General features: G+C 63.3%; 1 protein-coding gene across 1 annotated transcript; it reads left to right on the forward strand.

Annotated features, from left to right (window-relative positions):
- Nucleotides 1-4,498: 4,498 nt before the first annotated feature.
- LOC123356637 (zinc finger MYM-type protein 1-like) lies at nt 4,499-9,845 on the forward strand. The gene is made up of 3 exons (XM_045000001.1): nt 4,499-4,588; nt 6,471-6,668; nt 7,047-9,845. Exon 3 carries the CDS (start codon nt 7,068-7,070, stop codon nt 9,717-9,719), a length of 2,652 nt encoding a protein of 883 aa, XP_044855936.1. The 5' UTR covers nt 4,499-4,588; nt 6,471-6,668; nt 7,047-7,067; the 3' UTR covers nt 9,720-9,845.
- The last annotated feature ends 9,089 nt before the right edge of the window (nt 9,846-18,934 follow it).

An 18,934-nucleotide genomic window follows, 5' to 3' on the forward strand; every position in this document is an offset into this window, starting at 1 on the left:
CCAACACTCCCAGAGTGACCCCGTCCCCCCGATTCTCCAACGCGGGTCTCAGATCTGTGCCCCTGGCGCCCCCTTGTCTGTGCCGGCGTCTGTCACTGGCTGAACCTCCCCCGCGATCCCCCCGTCGCTCTGACTATCCAATACCGACACTCCCAGAGTGACCCCGTCCCCCCGATTCTCCAACGCGGGTCTCAGATCTGTGCCCCTGGCGCCCCCTTGTCTGTGCCGGCGTCTGTCACTGGCTGAACCTCCCCCGCGATCCCCCCGTCGCTCTGACTATCCAATACCAACACTCCCAGAGTGACCCCGTCCCCCCGATTCTCCAACGCGGGTCTCAGATCTGTGCCCATGTCGCCCCCTTGTCTGTGCTAGCGTCTGTCACTGGCTGAACCTCCCCCGCGATCCCCCCGTCGCTCTGACTATCCGATACCAACACTCCCAGAGTGACCCCGTCCCCCCGATTCTCCAACGCGGGTCTCAGATCTGTGCCCCCGGCGCCCCCTTGTCTGTGCTGGCGTCTGTCACTGGCTGAACCTCCCCCGCGATCCCCCCGTCGCTCTGACTATCCAATACCAACACTCCCAGAGTGACCCCGTCCCCCCGATTCTCCAACGCGGGTCTCAGATCTGTGCCCCTGGCGCCCCCTTGTCTGTGCTGGCGTCTGTCACTGGCTGAACCTCCCCCGCGATCCCCCCGTCGCTCTGACTATCCGATACCAACACTCCCAGAGTGACCCCGTCCCCCCGATTCTCCAACGCGGGTCTCAGATCTGTGCCCCTGGCGCCCCCTTGTCTGTGCTGGCGTCTGTCACTGGCTGAACCTCCCCCGCGATCCCCCCGTCGCTCTGACTATCCAATACCAACACTCCCAGAGTGACCCCGTCCCCCCGATTCTCCAACGCGGGTCTCAGATCTGTGCCCCTGGCGCCCCCTTGTCTGTGCCGGCGTCTGTCACTGGCTGAACCTCCCCCGAGATCCCCCCGTCGGTCTGACTATCCAATACCGACACTCCCAGAGTGACCCCGTCCCCCCGATTCTCCAACGCGGGTCTCAGATCTGTGCCCCTGGCGCCCCCTTGTCTGTGCCGGCGTCTGTCACTGGCTGAACCTCCCCCGAGATCCCCCCGTCGCTCTGACTATCCAATACCGACACTCCCAGAGTGACCCCGTCCCCCCGATTCTCCAACGCGGGTCTCAGATCTGTGCCCCTGGCGCCCCCTTGTCTGTGCCGGCGTCTGTCACTGGCTGAACCTCCCCCGAGATCCCCCCGTCGCTCTGACTATCCAATACCGACACCCCCAGAGTGACCCCGTCCCCCCGATTCTCCAACGCGGGTCTCAGATCTGTGCCCCTGGCGCTCCCTTGTCTGTGCTGGCGTCTGTCACTGGCTGAACCTCCCCCGAGATCCCCCCGTCGCTCTGACTATCCAATACCAACACTCCCAGAGTGACCCCGTCCCCCCGATTCTCCAACGCGGGTCTCAGATCTGTGCCCCTGGCGCCCCCTTGTCTGTGCTGGCGTCTGTCACTGGCTGAACCTCCCCCGCGATCCCCCCGTCGCTCTGACTATCCAATACCGACACTCCCAGAGTGACCCCGTCCCCCCGATTCTCCAACGCGGGTCTCAGATCTGTGCCCCTGGCGCCCCCTTGTCTCTGCTGGCGTCTGTCACTGGCTGAACCTCCCCCGAGATCCCCCCGTCGCTCTGACTATCCAATACCAACACTCCCAGAGTGACCCCGTCCCCCCGATTCTCCAACGCGGGTCTCAGATCTGTGCCCCTGGCGCCCCCTTGTCTGTGCCGGCGTCTGTCACTGGCTGAACCTCCCCCGCGATCCCCCCGTCGCTCTGACTATCCAATACCGACACTCCCAGAGTGACCCCGTCCCCCCGATTCTCCAACGCGGGTCTCAGATCTGTGCCCCTGGCGCCCCCTTGTCTGTGCCGGCGTCTGTCACTGGCTGAACCTCCCCCGCGATCCCCCCGTCGCTCTGACTATCCAACACCAACACTCCCAGAGTGACCCCGTCCCCCCGATTCTCCAACGCGGGTCTCAGATCTGTGCCCCTGGCGCCCCCTTGTCTGTGCTGGCGTCTGTCACTGGCTGAACCTCCCCCGAGATCCCCCCGTCGCTCTGACTATCCAATACCGACACTCCCAGAGTGACCCCGTCCCCCCGATTCTCCGACGCGGGTCTCAGATCTGTGCCCCTGGCGCCCCCTTGTCTCTGCCGGCGTCTGTCACTGGCTGAACGCGCCCCGAGATCCCCCCGTCGCTCTGACTATCCAACACCAACACTCCCAGAGTGACCCCGTCCCCCCGATTCTCCAACGCGGGTCTCAGATCTGTGCCCCCGGCGCCCCCTTGTCTGTGCTGGCGTCTGTCACTGGCTGAACCTCCCCCGCGATCCCCCCGTCGCTCTGACTATCCAATACCAACACTCCCAGAGTGACCCCGTCCCCCCGATTCTCCAACGCGGGTCTCAGATCTGTGCCCCCGGCGCCCCCTTGTCTGTGCTGGCGTCTGTCACTGGCTGAACCTCCCCCGCGATCCCCCCGTCGCTCTGACTATCCAATACCAACACTCCCAGAGTGACCCCGTCCCCCCGATTCTCCAACGCGGGTCTCAGATCTGTGCCCATGTCGCCCCCTTGTCTGTGCTGGCGTCTGTCACTGGCTGAACCTCCCCCGCGATCCCCCCGTCGCTCTGACTATCCAATACCAACACTCCCAGAGTGACCCCGTCCCCCCGATTCTCCAACGTGGGTCTCAGATCTGTGCCCCTGGCGCCCCCTTGTCTGTGCCGGCGTCTGTCACTGGCTGAACCTCCCCCGCGATCCCCCCGTCGCTCTGACTATCCAATACCGACACTCCCAGAGTGACCCCGTCCCCCCGATTCTCCGACGCGGGTCTCAGATCTGTGCCCCTGGCGCCCCCTTGTCTCTGCTGGCGTCTGTCACTGGCTGAACCTCCCCCGCGATCCCCCCGTCGCTCTGACTATCCAATACCAACACTCCCAGAGTGACCCCGTCCCCCCGATTCTCCAATGCGGGTCTCAGATCTGTGCCCATGTCGCTCCTTGCCTCTCTTCACTCATCGGATACTGATGGGAAACCCACTCAGCTTTCACCTCATCTCCACCACTGACATCACCCCCCCCTTTGTCACTTCTTGATTTACAAAACTAGATCCACATTCCTCACATTTCTGCCCTTTTCTCTTCCGTTTCTGAGCATGGACTCAGAGCTCAGGTTTGCCCCTTTCTATGTCGTTATCAAACGGCAATTAATAATCCTGCGCTTTAAGAGGGTTAAATTGCTCCAGGATCATCTTCCCCCCTCTCCTATGAGAGTCATTTCTTCCCCCCGTTAGCTCTGTTAAAAGGTTTGCCCATGAAAGAGACCAGCCACATATTTAATACCCGTCCAAGCCAGAGGCCTCCCCCTGTTTGGGGATCAGTGGGTCCCGGCTGGTAGCAGGAGAGTTGGCAGGACCCTTCTCTCTGCTCTAGCCGACACGGGGTGAGGGGGTCGCTCTGAGTGCAGCGAGGGCCCAGAAGTTTCCCAAACCCCCTGACAAAGGGTCTCCATCAGGGGCTGCTTCCCCCTGTGCTAAGATGCAGCCACCTCTGGGGTGGATCCACGGTGGCCATTATTTGCTAGTGACAGGCCATGGACGTGTCTTATCCATGGCCCCTCCGTTCCTTCCCTTCCCCTGTTAAAGATGCACCCCCCAGGGCTCCCTTTGCCTGTGTGACTGGCCAGTAGAGGCGGGTGAAAACTTTCTATCTCTGTGAGGTGAAACCACCACTGATTTCTGCCTCTCTGCCCTCTGGAGAACTGCTGGGACTTCCGGGTCTGTAGGGAAAATTCTCGCCCTGAGTCCTTGTCCCAGATCTGGGGCCGAGGGAGGTGGGAAGGGGGTTAGGAGCCCCACCCAGGGATCTGCTGAAGAGGATTCTGGCCTCCTCCTTCTGAGCTGAGCTTCTGGTGTGACTGAGACCAGCGTTAATCTGGAGTCACTGCAAGGAAAGACCGGGAGTGACCTGAACACCTGTCCCTGTGGGGAGGGGGTTCACTAGCTGCTCTCCCCACAGGTTCTGGCTGTTGCTGAAGGAGGGACGGCGGCTCAAACGCTCTGTCCTGGTTATTAGGATTCAGCGTCCTGGGTCAGAGGCTGCAGCCTCCATTGTGATCTGGGAGAAGCAAAGCCGGTTCCTGACTCCATATCCCCCTGGCTGGGGTGTGCACTGCTCGGGGGTCAGTGTCGGGGTGAGCCCCCAAAGTGACTCCTGGTTCTGCTCTTTCCTGGGGGGTTAAAGCGGTGGGGGCTTTGCCTGGCAGGAGGGGCCAGGGCTGCACCGCAATAAAGCGATGGGGCATGTTCCCAGCACGGCAGAATCTGGGGTGTCTGTCTGCAGAGAAAGGGCCTGGGGGGATCGGGAGGTGAAATGAACTGAAGCCTGTTCTGTAACCTCCCCAACTGCCCTTCTCGCCCTGCCAGGCTGCAGAGTGTCGCCCACGTCTCGCTCCAGCTCGTCCCACCTTCCCTTGGGACAGGGGAGAGAAGTGACTGCAGTGGAGTCAGTCCAGGTAGGGGTTATCGGGGGGTGGCTGGTGGGCTCCCGCAGGAGGGCGGGGGCAGCAAACACACCGGAGATGGGAAGGTTTGCACAGTCCGGTTTGGAGGCTGGAGCGGGGCAGGGAATGCAGAGGGTGGAGGAAGGGAGCAGGCCGGGGGGGGCAGACCTGCTGGGGTCTGTTTAACGAGTGGCCTAGATTCTAGGACCAGGCTGTAGTGGCGGCAGGGCGGCTTTAGGCCGATTCCCCTGAGCCGGGACCCCGCCCAAGCCCCAGTCTGGGGCACTGGCAAGAGCCGGGGCGCCGCACCGGGGCGGCCCAGCTTCCCCGGGGGCAATTTAAAGGGCCTGGGGCTCCAGCAATACCCCCAGAGCCCTGGGGTGGGGCTGCGGGGCGCTGGGGGCTATTTCAAAAGTCCGGGGCTCCAGCTCCTCTGCCGCCCCGGCCCTTTAAATAGCCGCGGGAGCCCCGCCACTTCCCCAGGGCTCCCGCGGCTGTTTACAGGGCCGGGACGGTGGAAGCAGGGGAGCCCCAGGCCCTTTAAATAGCCCCTCAGACCCGGGCTGCTGCAGCTACCCTGGTGGGGGAGCGAGGAGGGGGGGGCACTCACCATACAGGGTGGGCTGTACCCCCTGTACCCGCCCCCCCTGCCCTGCCCACACCAGCCCCCGTCTGCAGCGAGCCCCAAAACCCCTGCCCTGCCCACAGCCAGCCCCTGCCGCACCCCCTGCCCTGCCCACAGCCAGCCCCTGCTGCACCCCCCTGCCCTGGCTCCAGCCAACCCCTGCCGCACCCCCCTGCCCTGGCTCCAGCCAACCCCTGCTGCACCCCCTGCCCTGCCCACAGCCAGCCCCTGCCGCACCCCCCTGCCCTGGCTCCAGCCAACCCCTGCCGCACCCCCCTGCCTGAAGCCAGCCAGTCCTGCACTCCTCTGTCTCCAGCCCTGCCAACCCCTGCTGCACCCCCCTGCTGCCCTGCCTGAAGCCAGCCAGCCCCACACACCCCCCTGCCCGCACCGAAGCCCCTGCCCTGCCCACAGCCAGCCCCTGCCGCACCCCCCTGCCCTGTCTGCCGCCAACCCCGGCACACCCCCCTGCGGCCCTGCCTGAAGCCAGCCAGCCCCACACACACCCCTGCCCGCACCAGCCACGCACCCCCTGTCCTGTCTCCAGCCAACCCCTGCCGCACCCCCCCTGCCTGAAGCCAGCCAGTCCTGCACTCCTCTGTCTCCAGCCCTGTCAACCCCTGCTGCACCCCCCTGCTGCCCTGCCTGAAGCCAGACAGCCTGCCCCACACACCCCTGTCTCCAGCCAGCCCCACACCCCTTGCCCTGCCTGCAGCCAGACCCTACCTCCAATCAGCCTCTGCCCTGCCTCCAGCCAGCCCCCTGGCCACTGGTGCCCTGCGGTTCCCAGGGCACTAACCGTGCACACCTGCTTCAATGGGGGGGGGCAGGGAGCAGCTGGGACCCACACCTGTGCACACCCTAGCGTGACCAGACAGCAAGTGTGGAAAATCGGGACAAGGGGTGGGGGGTAACAGGAGCCTAGATAAGAAAAAGACCCAAAAATCGGGACTGTCCCTATAAAATGGGGACATGTGGTCACCCTAGCACCCCCCCAGGGAGTGGGGGGACCCACACGTGTGAAGTGGAGCTCAGTTCTAGTTCAGGCCCATCTGTTAAAAACAGAACTTTAGGGGGGGTTAACATACATCCGTATTTTCCCAGACATGTCAGGCTTTTTGGGTCTTAAATCGCCATCCAGGAGGAATTTTTAAATTTAAAATTTTTAAATTTTAAAAATTCCTCCCGGGAAAATACGGCCGTATGGTGATGCTATTGGTCCAAAAAATCCAGACTCTGGCACATCCCTTAAATCAGATTTTTTTATAGGGGACCAGTTGCTAAGATTTTAGCAGCTCATCACTGGCCTCAGCCCCGGCCCTTCCGCCCTGGCCACAGCGTACAGCCCGTCTTTGGGTCACGCCCTGACGTCACGGCGGCATTCGGAACGAGGCAACCCAGAGCTGCTCGGCAAGCTGTCACGTAGCTCCTCTTGCTGTCGTGCAAGGATTAGCTGCATTTTTACTGGTAAGCTGAACTTAACCATGGTTATAAATTGGCTCTGTAATAATAATTACGCCCTACGCGTTAGCTAGCCCCAGCTGATTCCGCGATGCGAGAACACTTATAACGACGCGTTGTTTTGGTATTCCATATACTTAAAATATCACCAATGAACTGTGTTATTCGCTTGCTGCTTTAAGACTTAAGTTCATTACTGTTGCAAATACGTATTTTAAAACTGATTAGGCCTATTGTCTTAATTTCATTTAATGTAAAAAACCGGAAATATTTTATAAATTTTTATAAAATAAACATTATTGAAGAAACTCAGTTGTACAACTATCACAACATACATTATTTTCCTAATATGAAAGTGAAAATCTATAATTAATATTCCTTTAGAATGTGGTGACGTCTATCAATATGGGTAAGAGATCAAGAGACCTTGGTAGAAAGTACTCAAGTGGGAGTAAGAAAAGAGCCATCTACAAGGCAAAGGCAGTTGAAAGACAGAAGCAAAAGGGTGCGTTAAGCAAGTATTTTAGCAGACCTGATTCTGCCGTTGAGCCAGAAGAGCTCAGTGAAGACGCAGACATGGCTGAAAATCCTCCAGTAGAACATACGACGCAGACAGAGAACGACAGCAGCGGCGAAGACTTTGAAGAGCCAGATCAGTCTGAAGAAGACCCTCAGGACCGTCACGGTGAGGAGAAGACTACAAAAAGGGCTGTAACTGGTGCTGAAGGTCAAGAATGCTGGTCTGATAATCAAGATGCAGGTGGTTTAGATCCAGAGCAGAAAGGCAACTTCAACTCTGCTGAGCAGATAGAAATATCTGATGATCCCGCAGCTTGGCCAGAATACATTAGCCAGCGTCTCCGGGAGTATTTAGTCAAACAAGGGCCACCTAAAATTATTGTGGAAGATTTCCCTAAAAATAAGATTGGGAAACACTTTTCAAAGTATCACTGCCAAAGGAAACTTTCAAATGGTGAAATTGTACCTCGTCCATGGGTGATCTACTCCGTGTCAGCCGACAAGATCTTTTGTTATTACTGTAAGATTTTGTGCAATAATGTGACAAGTTCCTTAGCATCTGATGGTTTTAATGACTGGTCTAATATTCATACGAGATTGGCTGAGCACGAAAACTCAAAAGGACATCTACAAGCTCTGCTTAGTTGCTGCGACCTTCAGCAAAGGTTATCTGCTGAAAAAGCCACTGACGCAATACATTCAAAACTTACTGACCGAGAAGCAAGACGCTGGCATCAAGTTTTTGAGAGACTAGTTGCCGTCGTTCAGCTGCTAGCGGAACGAAACTTATCATTTCGTGGGTCTGATGAACAGCTGGGAACATCGTACAATGGAAATTTTCTCGGAGTGATTGAATTACTGGGAAAGTTTGACCCAGTGATGCAGGAACATTTACGAAGAATCAAGAACAAAGAAATACATGACCATTATTTAGGAAACCACATTCAAAACGAACTTGTGAGTATTGTAGGGAACGCTGTTAAGCAGGAAATAATAGCTCGAGTGAAGGCTGCTAAGTATTTTGCTATTATACTCGACTGCACTTCTGACATTAGTCACCAAGAACAAATGTCATTGACAATTAGGTATGTGGCTGATGGTGCATCGCCAAATATTCCGGCAGGAGTATATGAACATTTCATTAAGTTCATAGTAGTAGAAAGCAGCACAGGTGAATATTTGTACAATATCCTTCTAAGTGAACTCGAAGACCTGGGATTGGACGTTGCAAATATCCGTGGGCAGGGCTATGACAGCGGCGCGACTATGAAGGGAAACGTCTCAGGTGCCCAAGCACGACTTCTGAAAACAAACCCAAGAGCTTTTTGTACACCAGGTGCATGTCACAACTATCATCTCATTTTGGGAGCCGTGGCCAAAACATGTCGTGATGTGATGAGTTTCTTTGGAGCCCTGCAGCGTATTTACGTCCTTTTTTCCGCGTCTACTAAAAGCTGGACTGTTCTTAGCAAACATGTTACTGGCCTTCCGGTAAAGCCTCTTTGCGAAACACGATGGGAATGTAGACTGCAAAGCGTCCAGGCTCTGCGGTTCCAAGCAGGGGAGTTTTACGATGCACTCGTAGAGGTAGCAGAAACAATGGATGATGCTCAAGCAAAAAATAAAGCTGAATCGCTGGCTAGTCAAATGAAGGATTATAAGTTTTTGGTTTCGCTAGTTTTCTGGCATGATTTACTGTCTCAAGTGAATTTTGTGAGCAAAGAGCTACAGCGTGATACGATGGATATTTCTGCAGGAATTTCTTCAGTCGAAAAGCTTTGTGACCGGTTAAAAACGTACAGAGAGAGGGGTTTTCAAGAAGTGTTAACTGCTGCCAATGAGCTTGCCGAAGATCTAGATGTGACTCCAGTATTCCAGACTAAACGTTTGCGCAAACGAAAAAAACAATTTGAGTCCGAGTCTGCAGACGAGCCCTTTTCTGATCCAAAGGAAGCTTACAGAGAGCAGTGCTTCAATCACGTCTTAGACAAAGCCTTACAGGCGCTTGAACCAAGCTTTGAACAGTTACAAAAGCACGAGAGTTTATTTGGATTTTTATGCGAATTCAAAAATCTTCCCAAGGACACTATACGAAAAGCTGCTGCCGATCTGGAACTCGCACTGACAGATGTGAAACTAGTGCAGGAAAACGAACAAGTTTCAGCTGTAAAATCAGTTGACATAAATGGCGACATGCTTTGTGCAGAACTGGAAGCATTAAAGCCAGTTCTTCCGTCTGATTGTAGAAACCCCCTACAGATGCTTCAATTTCTTGCATATAATAACCGCTCAACAACATTCCCAAATTTATTTATAGCAATTCGAATCTTCCTGACTATTCCGGAAACTGTAGCCTCAGGAGAGAGGAGCGTCTCCAAGGTAAATCTAATTAAAGCATATCTGCGATCAGCAATGCAGGAAGACCGATTAAACAGTTTGGCAATCATGTCGATTGAATGTGACGTGATGAGGAGCTTACAGTTAGGCAACGTACTGAAAGAGTTTGCTGAACAAATGGCAAGGAAGAGAGAGTTTTAAAAGCATGTAGGTGAGGTGTACGAGGACGTTCCTCTTAACCAACTGGATATTTATCATCCATGACGCAATGTACAGAATCTGTCATTTTGTTGTTGTTTATATAGTTATGGAAAGTAAATAAGACATGGAAGAAATGAAAGGCTTTTTTTTACATGGTTTTTTTTAATCATCCCTGCCGGGGCCCTGCTGAAAGTGTTCGAATTGGCCCCCCCCCTTCCTAAAGCCGGCCCTGAGCGGTGGTGTCATCGTCCCTCCCCGTCTGGGTCGGAGGGAGGCCGCAGCACCTGCCTCGTCTCAGGGGCATTAGCAGCCCAGGTGTCGGTGTCCCGACCCCAGTCAGTGTCTGGGTTGGGATCCTCCGGCAGGAGCAGGGCCCCCCAGGAGCGGGGCAGAGCGGGAACAGTCCAGCACCCTGGCTTTGGCAGGTGAGCCCTGGCCTACGGTGGGCAGGCTGCTACCCCAGCGGTGGGGGGCCCGGGGCTACCCGACTCCACCAGGGCCTAACCGTGGTGGGTCAGCAGGGAGCCCAGCCGCAGTGCGCTGACCGTGCTCCCCTCCCCTCGGGGTGCGCCTGGACCAGCGGGGGTCCGGTCTACCCGGGGCTGGTAGCCAGTGGCCGTCACGGCAGCTCCCCGGGTTCCTCCGGCAGCAGGGTGTCTCTTGGCGCCGCAGCCTGGAGCTACCAGGATGCGTCTGTCTCCGCTCCAGCCAAGCTCGGGGCTCCGGCTTTTATACTTCCAGTTCCACCATCCACTGCTGGGTCAGAGGGAGCCCCCCAGCCCCCGTACAGGGGCTGCAGCTCTCCCTGGCTGCCCTGCCCTGGGGAGGGACGCGGCCCCCGCCGCCATCCCTGGGGTCTCCTGGCTGCTGCTGCTGCTTCGGAGCCGCCCGCTGGGGTGCAGGAGGAGTCCCAGGACGGCTGCAGGACACGGGGACGGGCTTTGTGGCCGGACTAAGGGACTCTCCCAGCCCTGCTGCTGTGCTGGGGGTAGCTACTGCTGTTGTGGGGAGGGGGCACGGAGCCCCCCCAGCCCGCCTGCCGCCCCCCGCCCGCCTCCCCCACCAACCCTCTGGGCCCCTCGACGCGGCTGCTTCCTTCACCCATGTCAGCACCTGGCCGGACTGCGGCCATGAGTCCTGCGGGGGCGCGGCCTCCCCCCCCCGACGGGTCTTCCCTTCCCCAGCTCTGCGTGGCCAGTGGGCTCCCCCCCCCGCTAGCCCACCAGCCTCCCTGCAGCGGTTTGCCCCCTTCCCCTCCACCGCTGCCCCCTCGCTCAGCCCCCTGGCTGCGTGCGCCACGTTCCCTCCCCAAGCACGTGTGCCCCTTCCCCTGTTTTACATCCCCCCCCGCTCACTGCGCCCCCCCCCCGGATATTGTCAGCCGGAGGAGCAGTGCCCCCACCCTGCCCTGCTCGATCGGCCTCCCCGAGCCCCCCTCCACGGGCACCTTCCCGCCCTGCCCGCAGCCCAGTGGGGAGGAGTGGTTGGCCTTCCCCCTCGCCCTCCATCTCCCCCCCAACACCACCGGTGCTCCCTCCTGCCCCTTCCCACAATGGGGGGGCCCCCTCCTGCCAGCTCCCCCATCTCGCCCTGCTGCCACCTCCCCCAGCACCGCCGGCCCCTCGGCCATCGCCCCGCTGGGGGCGCCGCCGGCAGACACGAGAACGGACCCTGCTGCTGCCATGGCCCCTGCCCCCTCCAGTGTCGGGGGAGCCCCCTGGGAAGGCGAAACCCCCCTGTGGTCGGGGCCGTCCCCCCCATCATCCGCCCCAGGCCCCCCTTCTGCGATTCCCTGCACCAGCTCTGGGGGTGTCCCTCCCTCGGCCCCAGAGCGTAGACCCAGGGGGCGGCAGCCCCTGCACACACCACTGCTTCATCGGCCGCAGCCAGTCCCATCCCTGGCGCCCGGGGCCCCTTTCCCACCTTCACCAGGGGGCCTGGTGCCCGTTGCCTCCCGCTGCCGGCCTCTCCCCGTGTGCAGAGCTGCGTGCGGCGGCGGGACCCACGGCGCCGGCCTCTCCCCGCGTGCAGAGCTACGTGCGCGGGCGGGACCCACGGCCGCGGCGCCGGCCTCTCCCCGCGTGCAGAGGTACGTGCGGGGGTGGGACCCACGGCCGCGGTGCCGGCCTCTCCCCACGTGCAGAGCTGCGGGCGGGGGCGGGACCCACGGCCGCGGTGCCGGCCTCTCCCCGCGTGCAGAGCTGCGTGCGGGGGTGGGACCCACGGCCGCGGCGCCGGCCTCTCCCCGCGTGCAGAGCTGCGTGTGGGCAGCGGGACCCACGGCCACGGTGCCGACCTCTCCCCGCGTGCAGAGCTGCGTGTGGGCAGCGGGACCCACGGCCGCGGCGCCGGCCTCTCCCCGCGTGCAGACCTGCGTGCGGGGGCGGGACCCACGGCCGCGGCGCCGGCCTCTCCCCGCGTGCAGACCTGCGTGCGGGGGCGGGACCCACGGCCGCGGCGCCGGCCTCTCCCCGCGTGCAGACCTGCGTGCGGGGGCGGGACCCACGGCCGCGGCGCCGGCCTCTCCCCGCGTGCAGAGCTGCGTGCGGGGGCGGGACCCACGGCCGCGGTGCCGGCCTCTCCCCGCGTGCAGAGCTGTGTGTGGGCAGTGGGACCCACGGCCGCGGTGCCGGCCTCTCCCCGCGTGCAGAGCTACGTGCGGGGGTGGGACCCACGGCCGCGGTGCCGGCCTCTCCCCGCGTGCAGAGCTGCGGGCGGGGGCGGGACCCACGGCCGCGGTGCCGGCCTCTCCCCATGTGCAGAGCTGCGTGTGGGGGCGGGACCCACGGCCGCGGTGCCGGCCTCTCCCCGCGTGCAGAGCTGCGTGTGGGCAGTGGGACCCACGGCCGCGGTGCCGGCCTCTCCCCGCGTGCAGAGCTACGTGCGGGGGTGGGACCCACGGCCGCGGTGCCGGCCTCTCCCCACGTGCAGAGCTGCGGGCGGGGGCGGGACCCACGGCCGCGGTGCCGGCCTCTCCCCACGTGCAGAGCTGCGGGCGGGGGTGGGACCCACGGCCGCGGTGCCGGCCTCTCCCCGCGTGCAGAGCTGCGGGCGGGGGTGGGACCCACGGCCGCGGTGCCGGCCTCTCCCCGCGTGCAGAGCTGCGTGCGGGGGTGGGACCCACGGCCGCGGTGCCGGCCTCTCCCCGCGTGCAGAGCTACGTGTGGGGGTGGGACCCACGGCCGCGGTGCCGGCCTCTCCCCGCGTGCAGAGCTGCGGGCGGGGGCGGGACCCACGGCCGCGGTGCCGGCCTCTCCCCACGTGCAGAGCTGCGGGCGGGGGCGGGACCCACGGCCGCGGTGCCGGCCTCTCCCCGCGTGCAGAGCTGCGTGCGGGGGCGGGACCCACGGCCGCGGCGCCGGCCTCTCCCCGCGTGCAGAGCTGCGTGCGGGGGTGGGACCCACGGCCGCGGCGCCGGCCTCTCCCCGCGTGCAGAGCTGCGTGTGGGCAGCGAGACCCACGGCCACGGTGCCGGCCTCTCCCCGCGTGCCGAGCTGCGTGTGGGCAGCGGGACCCACGGCCGCGGCGCCGGCCTCTCCCCGCGTGCAGAGCTTCGTGCGGGGGCGGGACCCACGGCCGCGGCGCCGGCCTCTCCCCGCGTGCAGACCTGCGTGCGGGGGCGGGACCCACGGCCGCGGCGCCGGCCTCTCCCCGCGTGCAGACCTGCGTGCGGGGGCGGGACCCACGGCCGCGGCGCCGGCCTCTCCCCGCGTGCAGACCTGCGTGCGGGGGCGGGACCCACGGCCGCGGCGCCGGCCTCTCCCCGCGTGCAGAGCTGCGTGCGGGGGCGGGACCCACGGCCGCGGTGCCGGCCTCTCCCCGCGTGCAGAGCTGTGTGTGGGCAGTGGGACCCACGGCCGCGGTGCCGGCCTCTCCCCGCGTGCAGAGCTACGTGCGGGGGTGGGACCCACGGCCGCGGTGCCGGCCTCTCCCCGCGTGCAGAGCTGCGGGCGGGGGCGGGACCCACGGCCGCGGTGCCGGCCTCTCCCCGCGTGCAGAGCTGCGTGTGGGGGCGGGACCCACGGCCGCGGTGCCGGCCTCTCCCCGCGTGCAGAGCTGCGTGTGGGGGCGGGACCCACGGCCGCGGTGCCGGCCTCTCCCCGCGTGCAGAGCTGCGTGTGGGCAGTGGGACCCACGGCCGCGGTGCCGGCCTCTCCCCGCGTGCAGAGCTATGTGTGGGCAGCGGGACCCACGGCCGCGGTGCCGGCCTCTCCCCGCGTGCAGAGCTGCGGGCGGGGGCGGGACCCACGGCCGCGGTGCCGGCCTCTCCCCACGTGCAGAGCTGCGGGCGGGGGTGGGACCCACGGCCGCGGTGCCGGCCTCTCCCCGCGTGCAGAGCTGTGGGCGGGGGTGGGACCCACGGCCGCGGTGCCGGCCTCTCCCCGCGTGCAGAGCTGCGTGCGGGGGTGGGACCCACGGCCGCGGTGCCGGCCTCTCCCCGCGTGCAGAGCTGTGTGTGGGCAGTGGGACCCACGGCCGCGGTGCCGGCCTCTCCCCGCGTGCAGAGCTACGTGTGGGGGTGGGACCCACGGCCGCGGTGCCGGCCTCTCCCCACGTGCAGAGCTGCGGGCGGGGGCGGGACCCACGGCCGCGGTGCCGGCCTCTCCCCACGTGCAGAGCTGCGGGCGGGGGCGGGACCCACGGCCGCGGTGCCGGCCTCTCCCCGCGTGCAGAGCTGCGTGCGGGGGCGGGACCCACGGCCGCTGTGCCGGCCTCTCCCCGCGTGCAGAGCTGCGTGCGGGGGTGGGACCCACGGCCGCGGTGCCGGCCTCTCCCCGCGTGCAGAGCTGTGTGTGGGCAGTGGGACCCACGGCCGCGGTGCCGGCCTCTCCCCGCGTGCAGAGCTACGTGCGGGGGTGGGACCCACGGCCGCGGTGCCGGCCTCTCCCCACGTGCAGAGCTGCGGGCGGGGGCGGGACCCACGGCCGCGGTGCCGGCCTCTCCCCACGTGCAGAGCTGCGGGCGGGGGCGGGACCCACGGCCGCGGTGCCGGCCTCTCCCCGCGTGCAGAGCTGCGTGCGGGGGCGGGACCCACGGCCGCTGTGCCGGCCTCTCCCCGCGTGCAGAGCTGCGTGCGGGGGTGGGACCCACGGCCGCGGTGCCGGCCTCTCCCCGCGTGCAGAGCTGTGTGTGGGCAGTGGGACCCACGGCCGCGGTGCCGGCCTCTCCCCGCGTGCAGAGCTACGTGCGGGGGTGGGACCCACGGCCGCGGTGCCGGCCTCTCCCCACGTGCAGAGCTGCGGGTGGGGGCGGGACCCACGGCCGCGGTGCCGGCCTCTCCCCACGTGCAGAGCTGCGGGTGGGGGCGGGACCCACGGCCGCGGTGCCGGCCTCTCCCCACGTGCAGAGCTGCGGGCGGGGGTGGGACCCACGGCCGCGGTGCCGGCCTCTCCCCGTGTGCAGAGCTGCGTGCGGGGGTGGGACCCACGGCCGCGGTGCCGGCCTCTCCCCGTGTGCAGAGCTGCGGGTGGGGGCGGGACCCACGGCCGCGGTGCCGGCCTCTCCCCGTGTGCAGAGCTGCGGGTGGGGGCGGGACCCACGGCCGCGGTGCCGGCCTCTCCCCACGTGCAGAGCTGCGTGCGGGGGCGGGACCCACGGCCGCGGTGCCGGCCTCCAGGAGGTCGTTGTCTTCCTGGCAGCGGAGGCCACTGCGGAAGGGCCTGGGGGAGGGGGCGTATATGTTCCCATTGAGCCCCTGGAAGACCTGGGCGTACGGGTGGATTTTACCTCCGTCCTGCCCTTCCTCCCCACCCTGGGGAACCCCTTTCTGTCATCAGCCCTCTCCCCCGGGGCTGGAAGGACCCCGCCCCCGTCCCCGTCCCGTCCCGTCCTGTCCCGCCGGCAGCTCCAGACCCGGCTGCGGGAGGCGCCAGAGGGGTCCCACCCGTGACCAGGTGCTCTGCTCGGCGGGGGAGGCCGCCCCCTGGCCCGGCACGGAGGGACGCCTGGGACCGCCGGGGGCTGGGAGCTCGGACAGGGGAACGCGTCAAACGGGAGCCCCGGGCTCACGGAGGGGGAGGGGACCCCCGCAGACTGGGGGGGGCCGCGACTGCCGAGCCGCCCGTCCCCCCCCCCCCCCGGGGCCCAGCTGAGGATGCCGTGGGGAACGGCCCCACCCTCCCCCTGGAGTCCTGCCCTGCGGGGGCCTCGGAGGGAGCCCCTCCCGCCCCCCCTCATCCGTGCCCCCTCGGCGCCCAGGCAATCGCTGCTGGCAGGGAGGAGTCGGGGGCGGTGGGGGGAGATTTTGGCTCCAGTTTTCAGGAGATGGAGGCCCCGGGTCTGACCCCGGGCACCCAGCGGGAGGACGCCCCCTTGCCACAGGGCCTCCATGTGGGGGGAGGGTTAGTCACGCCGCCTCCTCCTCTCCTGCCCCTAGCCCAGGCCGCTGCCTCCGCTCTGCACCCTGGGGTGTTCCTGGGCTCGTCCATCTGCCCAGCCACAGAGGGCTCCGAGCCACACCCCTTGCGGGGACGGACGGGGCCGAGGGAGCGGGCCCCGAGCCCTTGGGTGCACCCCGCCCCGAGGCGACGTGCTGCCTTTCCTCCCAGCTGGGGCCCAGCTGCCATCCTGCCCGACACCGTGGTGACCGGTGCTGAGCGTGGGGTGCCCAGGCCCGGCGTCCTTGAGGGACCCCTGCCTCTCCCTGTACCCTCGGCCCCTGAACCCCGTCGAGAGGTGCTGTCCGCTGGGGACACTGACCCCACCTCGGCCTCTGCTCCTGATCCCGTTCCCGCTCCTGGCTCCAGTCCTGCCCCGTCGCATTCTCCGTCTCTCTCCCCTCCACATTCCCGGAGTCGCCTCGTTTCCCCTTCCCTGGGACGAGCCTCGGGGCAGTTTTCGTGTCTCCCCTTCCCAACCCTTCTCTGAGCGGCTGCGGAGGTGGGCGTGACGGCGCCGGGGCCTTTCCCTACGGGGGCCGACACTGATCCTCATCCCGCGGGTCCTGTCCATGCTCTGAGCCCAGCCCCGTGTATCCTGGCTCGGCTCCAGAGGTGAGCTCTGGGGTTCGTCTGGCCGGGATTGCACTGGGTCTCCCTGCACAGACGCGTGGGGTTCGGAGGTGGAAACCCCCTAATTTGTGGAACAGGAAACAACCCACCTAGCTGGGGTTAGGAACAAGCGCCAAACTCCCAGTGCTGGAGCCTGATCCAACTTACCACTGGCTACTATGAGAGATGAAGGGGGCACCCACCCGTCAGACTTAGGGGAGATTCCCCTCCCTCATATCCCGCTCCTCACAACAAGGAGAGTGTTGGGCTTCCTACCAGGGAGCTCTCCCTGCGCCCTGCTGGGGCCTCCATCTCCTGTATCAGTCGGTGGCTAGTAGGGGGGTGATGGCTCTGCTGGGAGAGAGGAGGGGCTCTCGCTTCGTCCCCTCCCCCTGGCGTTTCCTGGATGCTCTGAGCAGGGTGGGGATGGGACTCTGCTGACTGTGAGCCACCCAGAGCTCCCATTGGATTGGCTCCTCTGCCCCATGAGTGTGGGGCTGTCAGTATTGCAGCAGGTCCTGAGTGTTGGACTCTCGCTCTTTCAGGGGCCGGTGACCTTCGAGGAGGTGGCTGTGTATTTCACCAGGGGAGAGGGGGCTCTGTTGGACCCCGCTCAGAGAGCCCTCTGCAGAGCCGTCATGCAGGAGAACTACGAGCCGGTAACCTCGCTGGGTAAGGATTCCTGTCCCCTCGGTTCTTGGAAGGGGAAGTGACTAGTTAAGGTTCATGTCACCCCTACGGTGTAACCGTTACGCTGCCCTGAGGCAGCATCACCCTACATGCCAGTGACGCACACACCAGCCCTCTGCCCTCTCCTGCTGCACAACACTGCGGGGACAGAGCCCAGGAGCAGTTTGGCACACGGTCAAAGACCTTCTGGTTTTAAGGTGAAACTGGGGCTTGGGTCCCGCATAATGGACAGAAGCTTCCAACCTCGGCCTTCGCTCACACACTGATCCTGCTCCACGCAAACCAGCTCCGACTTGCAAACTGATCCCACTCCCCTGCCCTCGCCGTGAGGATTCCTTCGGAGTCACTGCCCTCACTGGCCCCTCACTACGCCCCGCAGATCACTAGCGTGTGTCCCACCAGAGCACTGACAATCCCCGTGGCCAGAACTCCCCCTTGTGCACCTTTAGTGACACCGCCTACAACACTGAGCACTGAAACGGGGCAGACTCGGTCCCTCAGGTGTCACATGCACCTCTCTGCAGACCACGGTCACAGCTCTGCCAAGCTGCTCCAACTGCTCCCTCCACCATCCAGCTACAGCTACAGCTGACCCAGGGCACACAGCTGGGGGCCGTGCGGATAAACGCCGGGATTCCCGTCTGTGAACACAACAGAAACGATGGCGCGTTCGTCGTCCTTCCTCGTATCTGTTATAGAGTCATAGAATTTTAAGGCCAGAAGGGATGATTTGGTTGTCTAGGCTGATCTCCTGTATCACACAGACTGTAGAATTTCCTCCGGTCTCTGCTGTACTGAGCTGGACACCTGGTGTTTGACTAAATCATTTTCAGAAAGGCATCCAGCCTTGATGTGCAGCCCTGAACAGAGGGGGAATACCCCAGGGTCTGGGGTAGTTTGTAAATCTTTGCACCACCCTCCCAGGGGCTCTTACCAGCTGCAGGGATGGGAGCAGAGTTAAGGTGGCAATGCAGGGAAGACGTGTACATTTACTGTTCATTTTCTGGTTTGCAGAGGTTTAAGTTTAACCACCGTCCATATGGTGAAAGGCAGGAGACAGCCCTGGGCACCCTGAGCTCTGCAGTGTAGTAGTTTCTGGGCATTTAGTTTTCTTCATCTTTTGTAGTGGACGTTTTGCCACTCTAACTGTGTCCACACTCATCGTTTTACCCATATAGCTCTGTGTGTGTGTGTGTGTGTGTGTGTGTGTGTGTGTGTGTGTGTGTGTGTGTGTGTGTGTGTGTGTGTGTGTGTGTGTGTGTGTGTGTGTGTGTGAGAGAGAGAGATTGGGGGGGGGGGAGGAGGGTGTGATTTTTCACAGCCCTAAGCAACGGAGCTATCTTGGCAGATGTGTAAAGAGGAGACCACGCCAGAGTCTGCATGTGGCTTTTACAGCACTTCAAACTATTCTCAAGAGGGAAGCGACAGACCCACTCAAACCGCTGGGCCCTCTGCGAGTCTCCCTGGAGAGTCCAGCCCCTGTTCCATTGGACGCTCTCAGTACTCTCAGGTTCACAGATATTCCAGCTTAACAGT

Source organism: Mauremys mutica, chromosome 26 (genome assembly GCF_020497125.1).
Source record: "Mauremys mutica isolate MM-2020 ecotype Southern chromosome 26, ASM2049712v1, whole genome shotgun sequence".
Taxonomy (NCBI): Eukaryota; Metazoa; Chordata; order Testudines; family Geoemydidae; genus Mauremys; species Mauremys mutica.

Excerpts from the sequence above, each read along its gene's own strand:
- LOC123356637 (XM_045000001.1), top strand. The coding sequence starts at position 7,068 with ATGGGTAAGAGATCAAGAGACCTTGGTAGAAAGTACTCAAGTGGGAGT.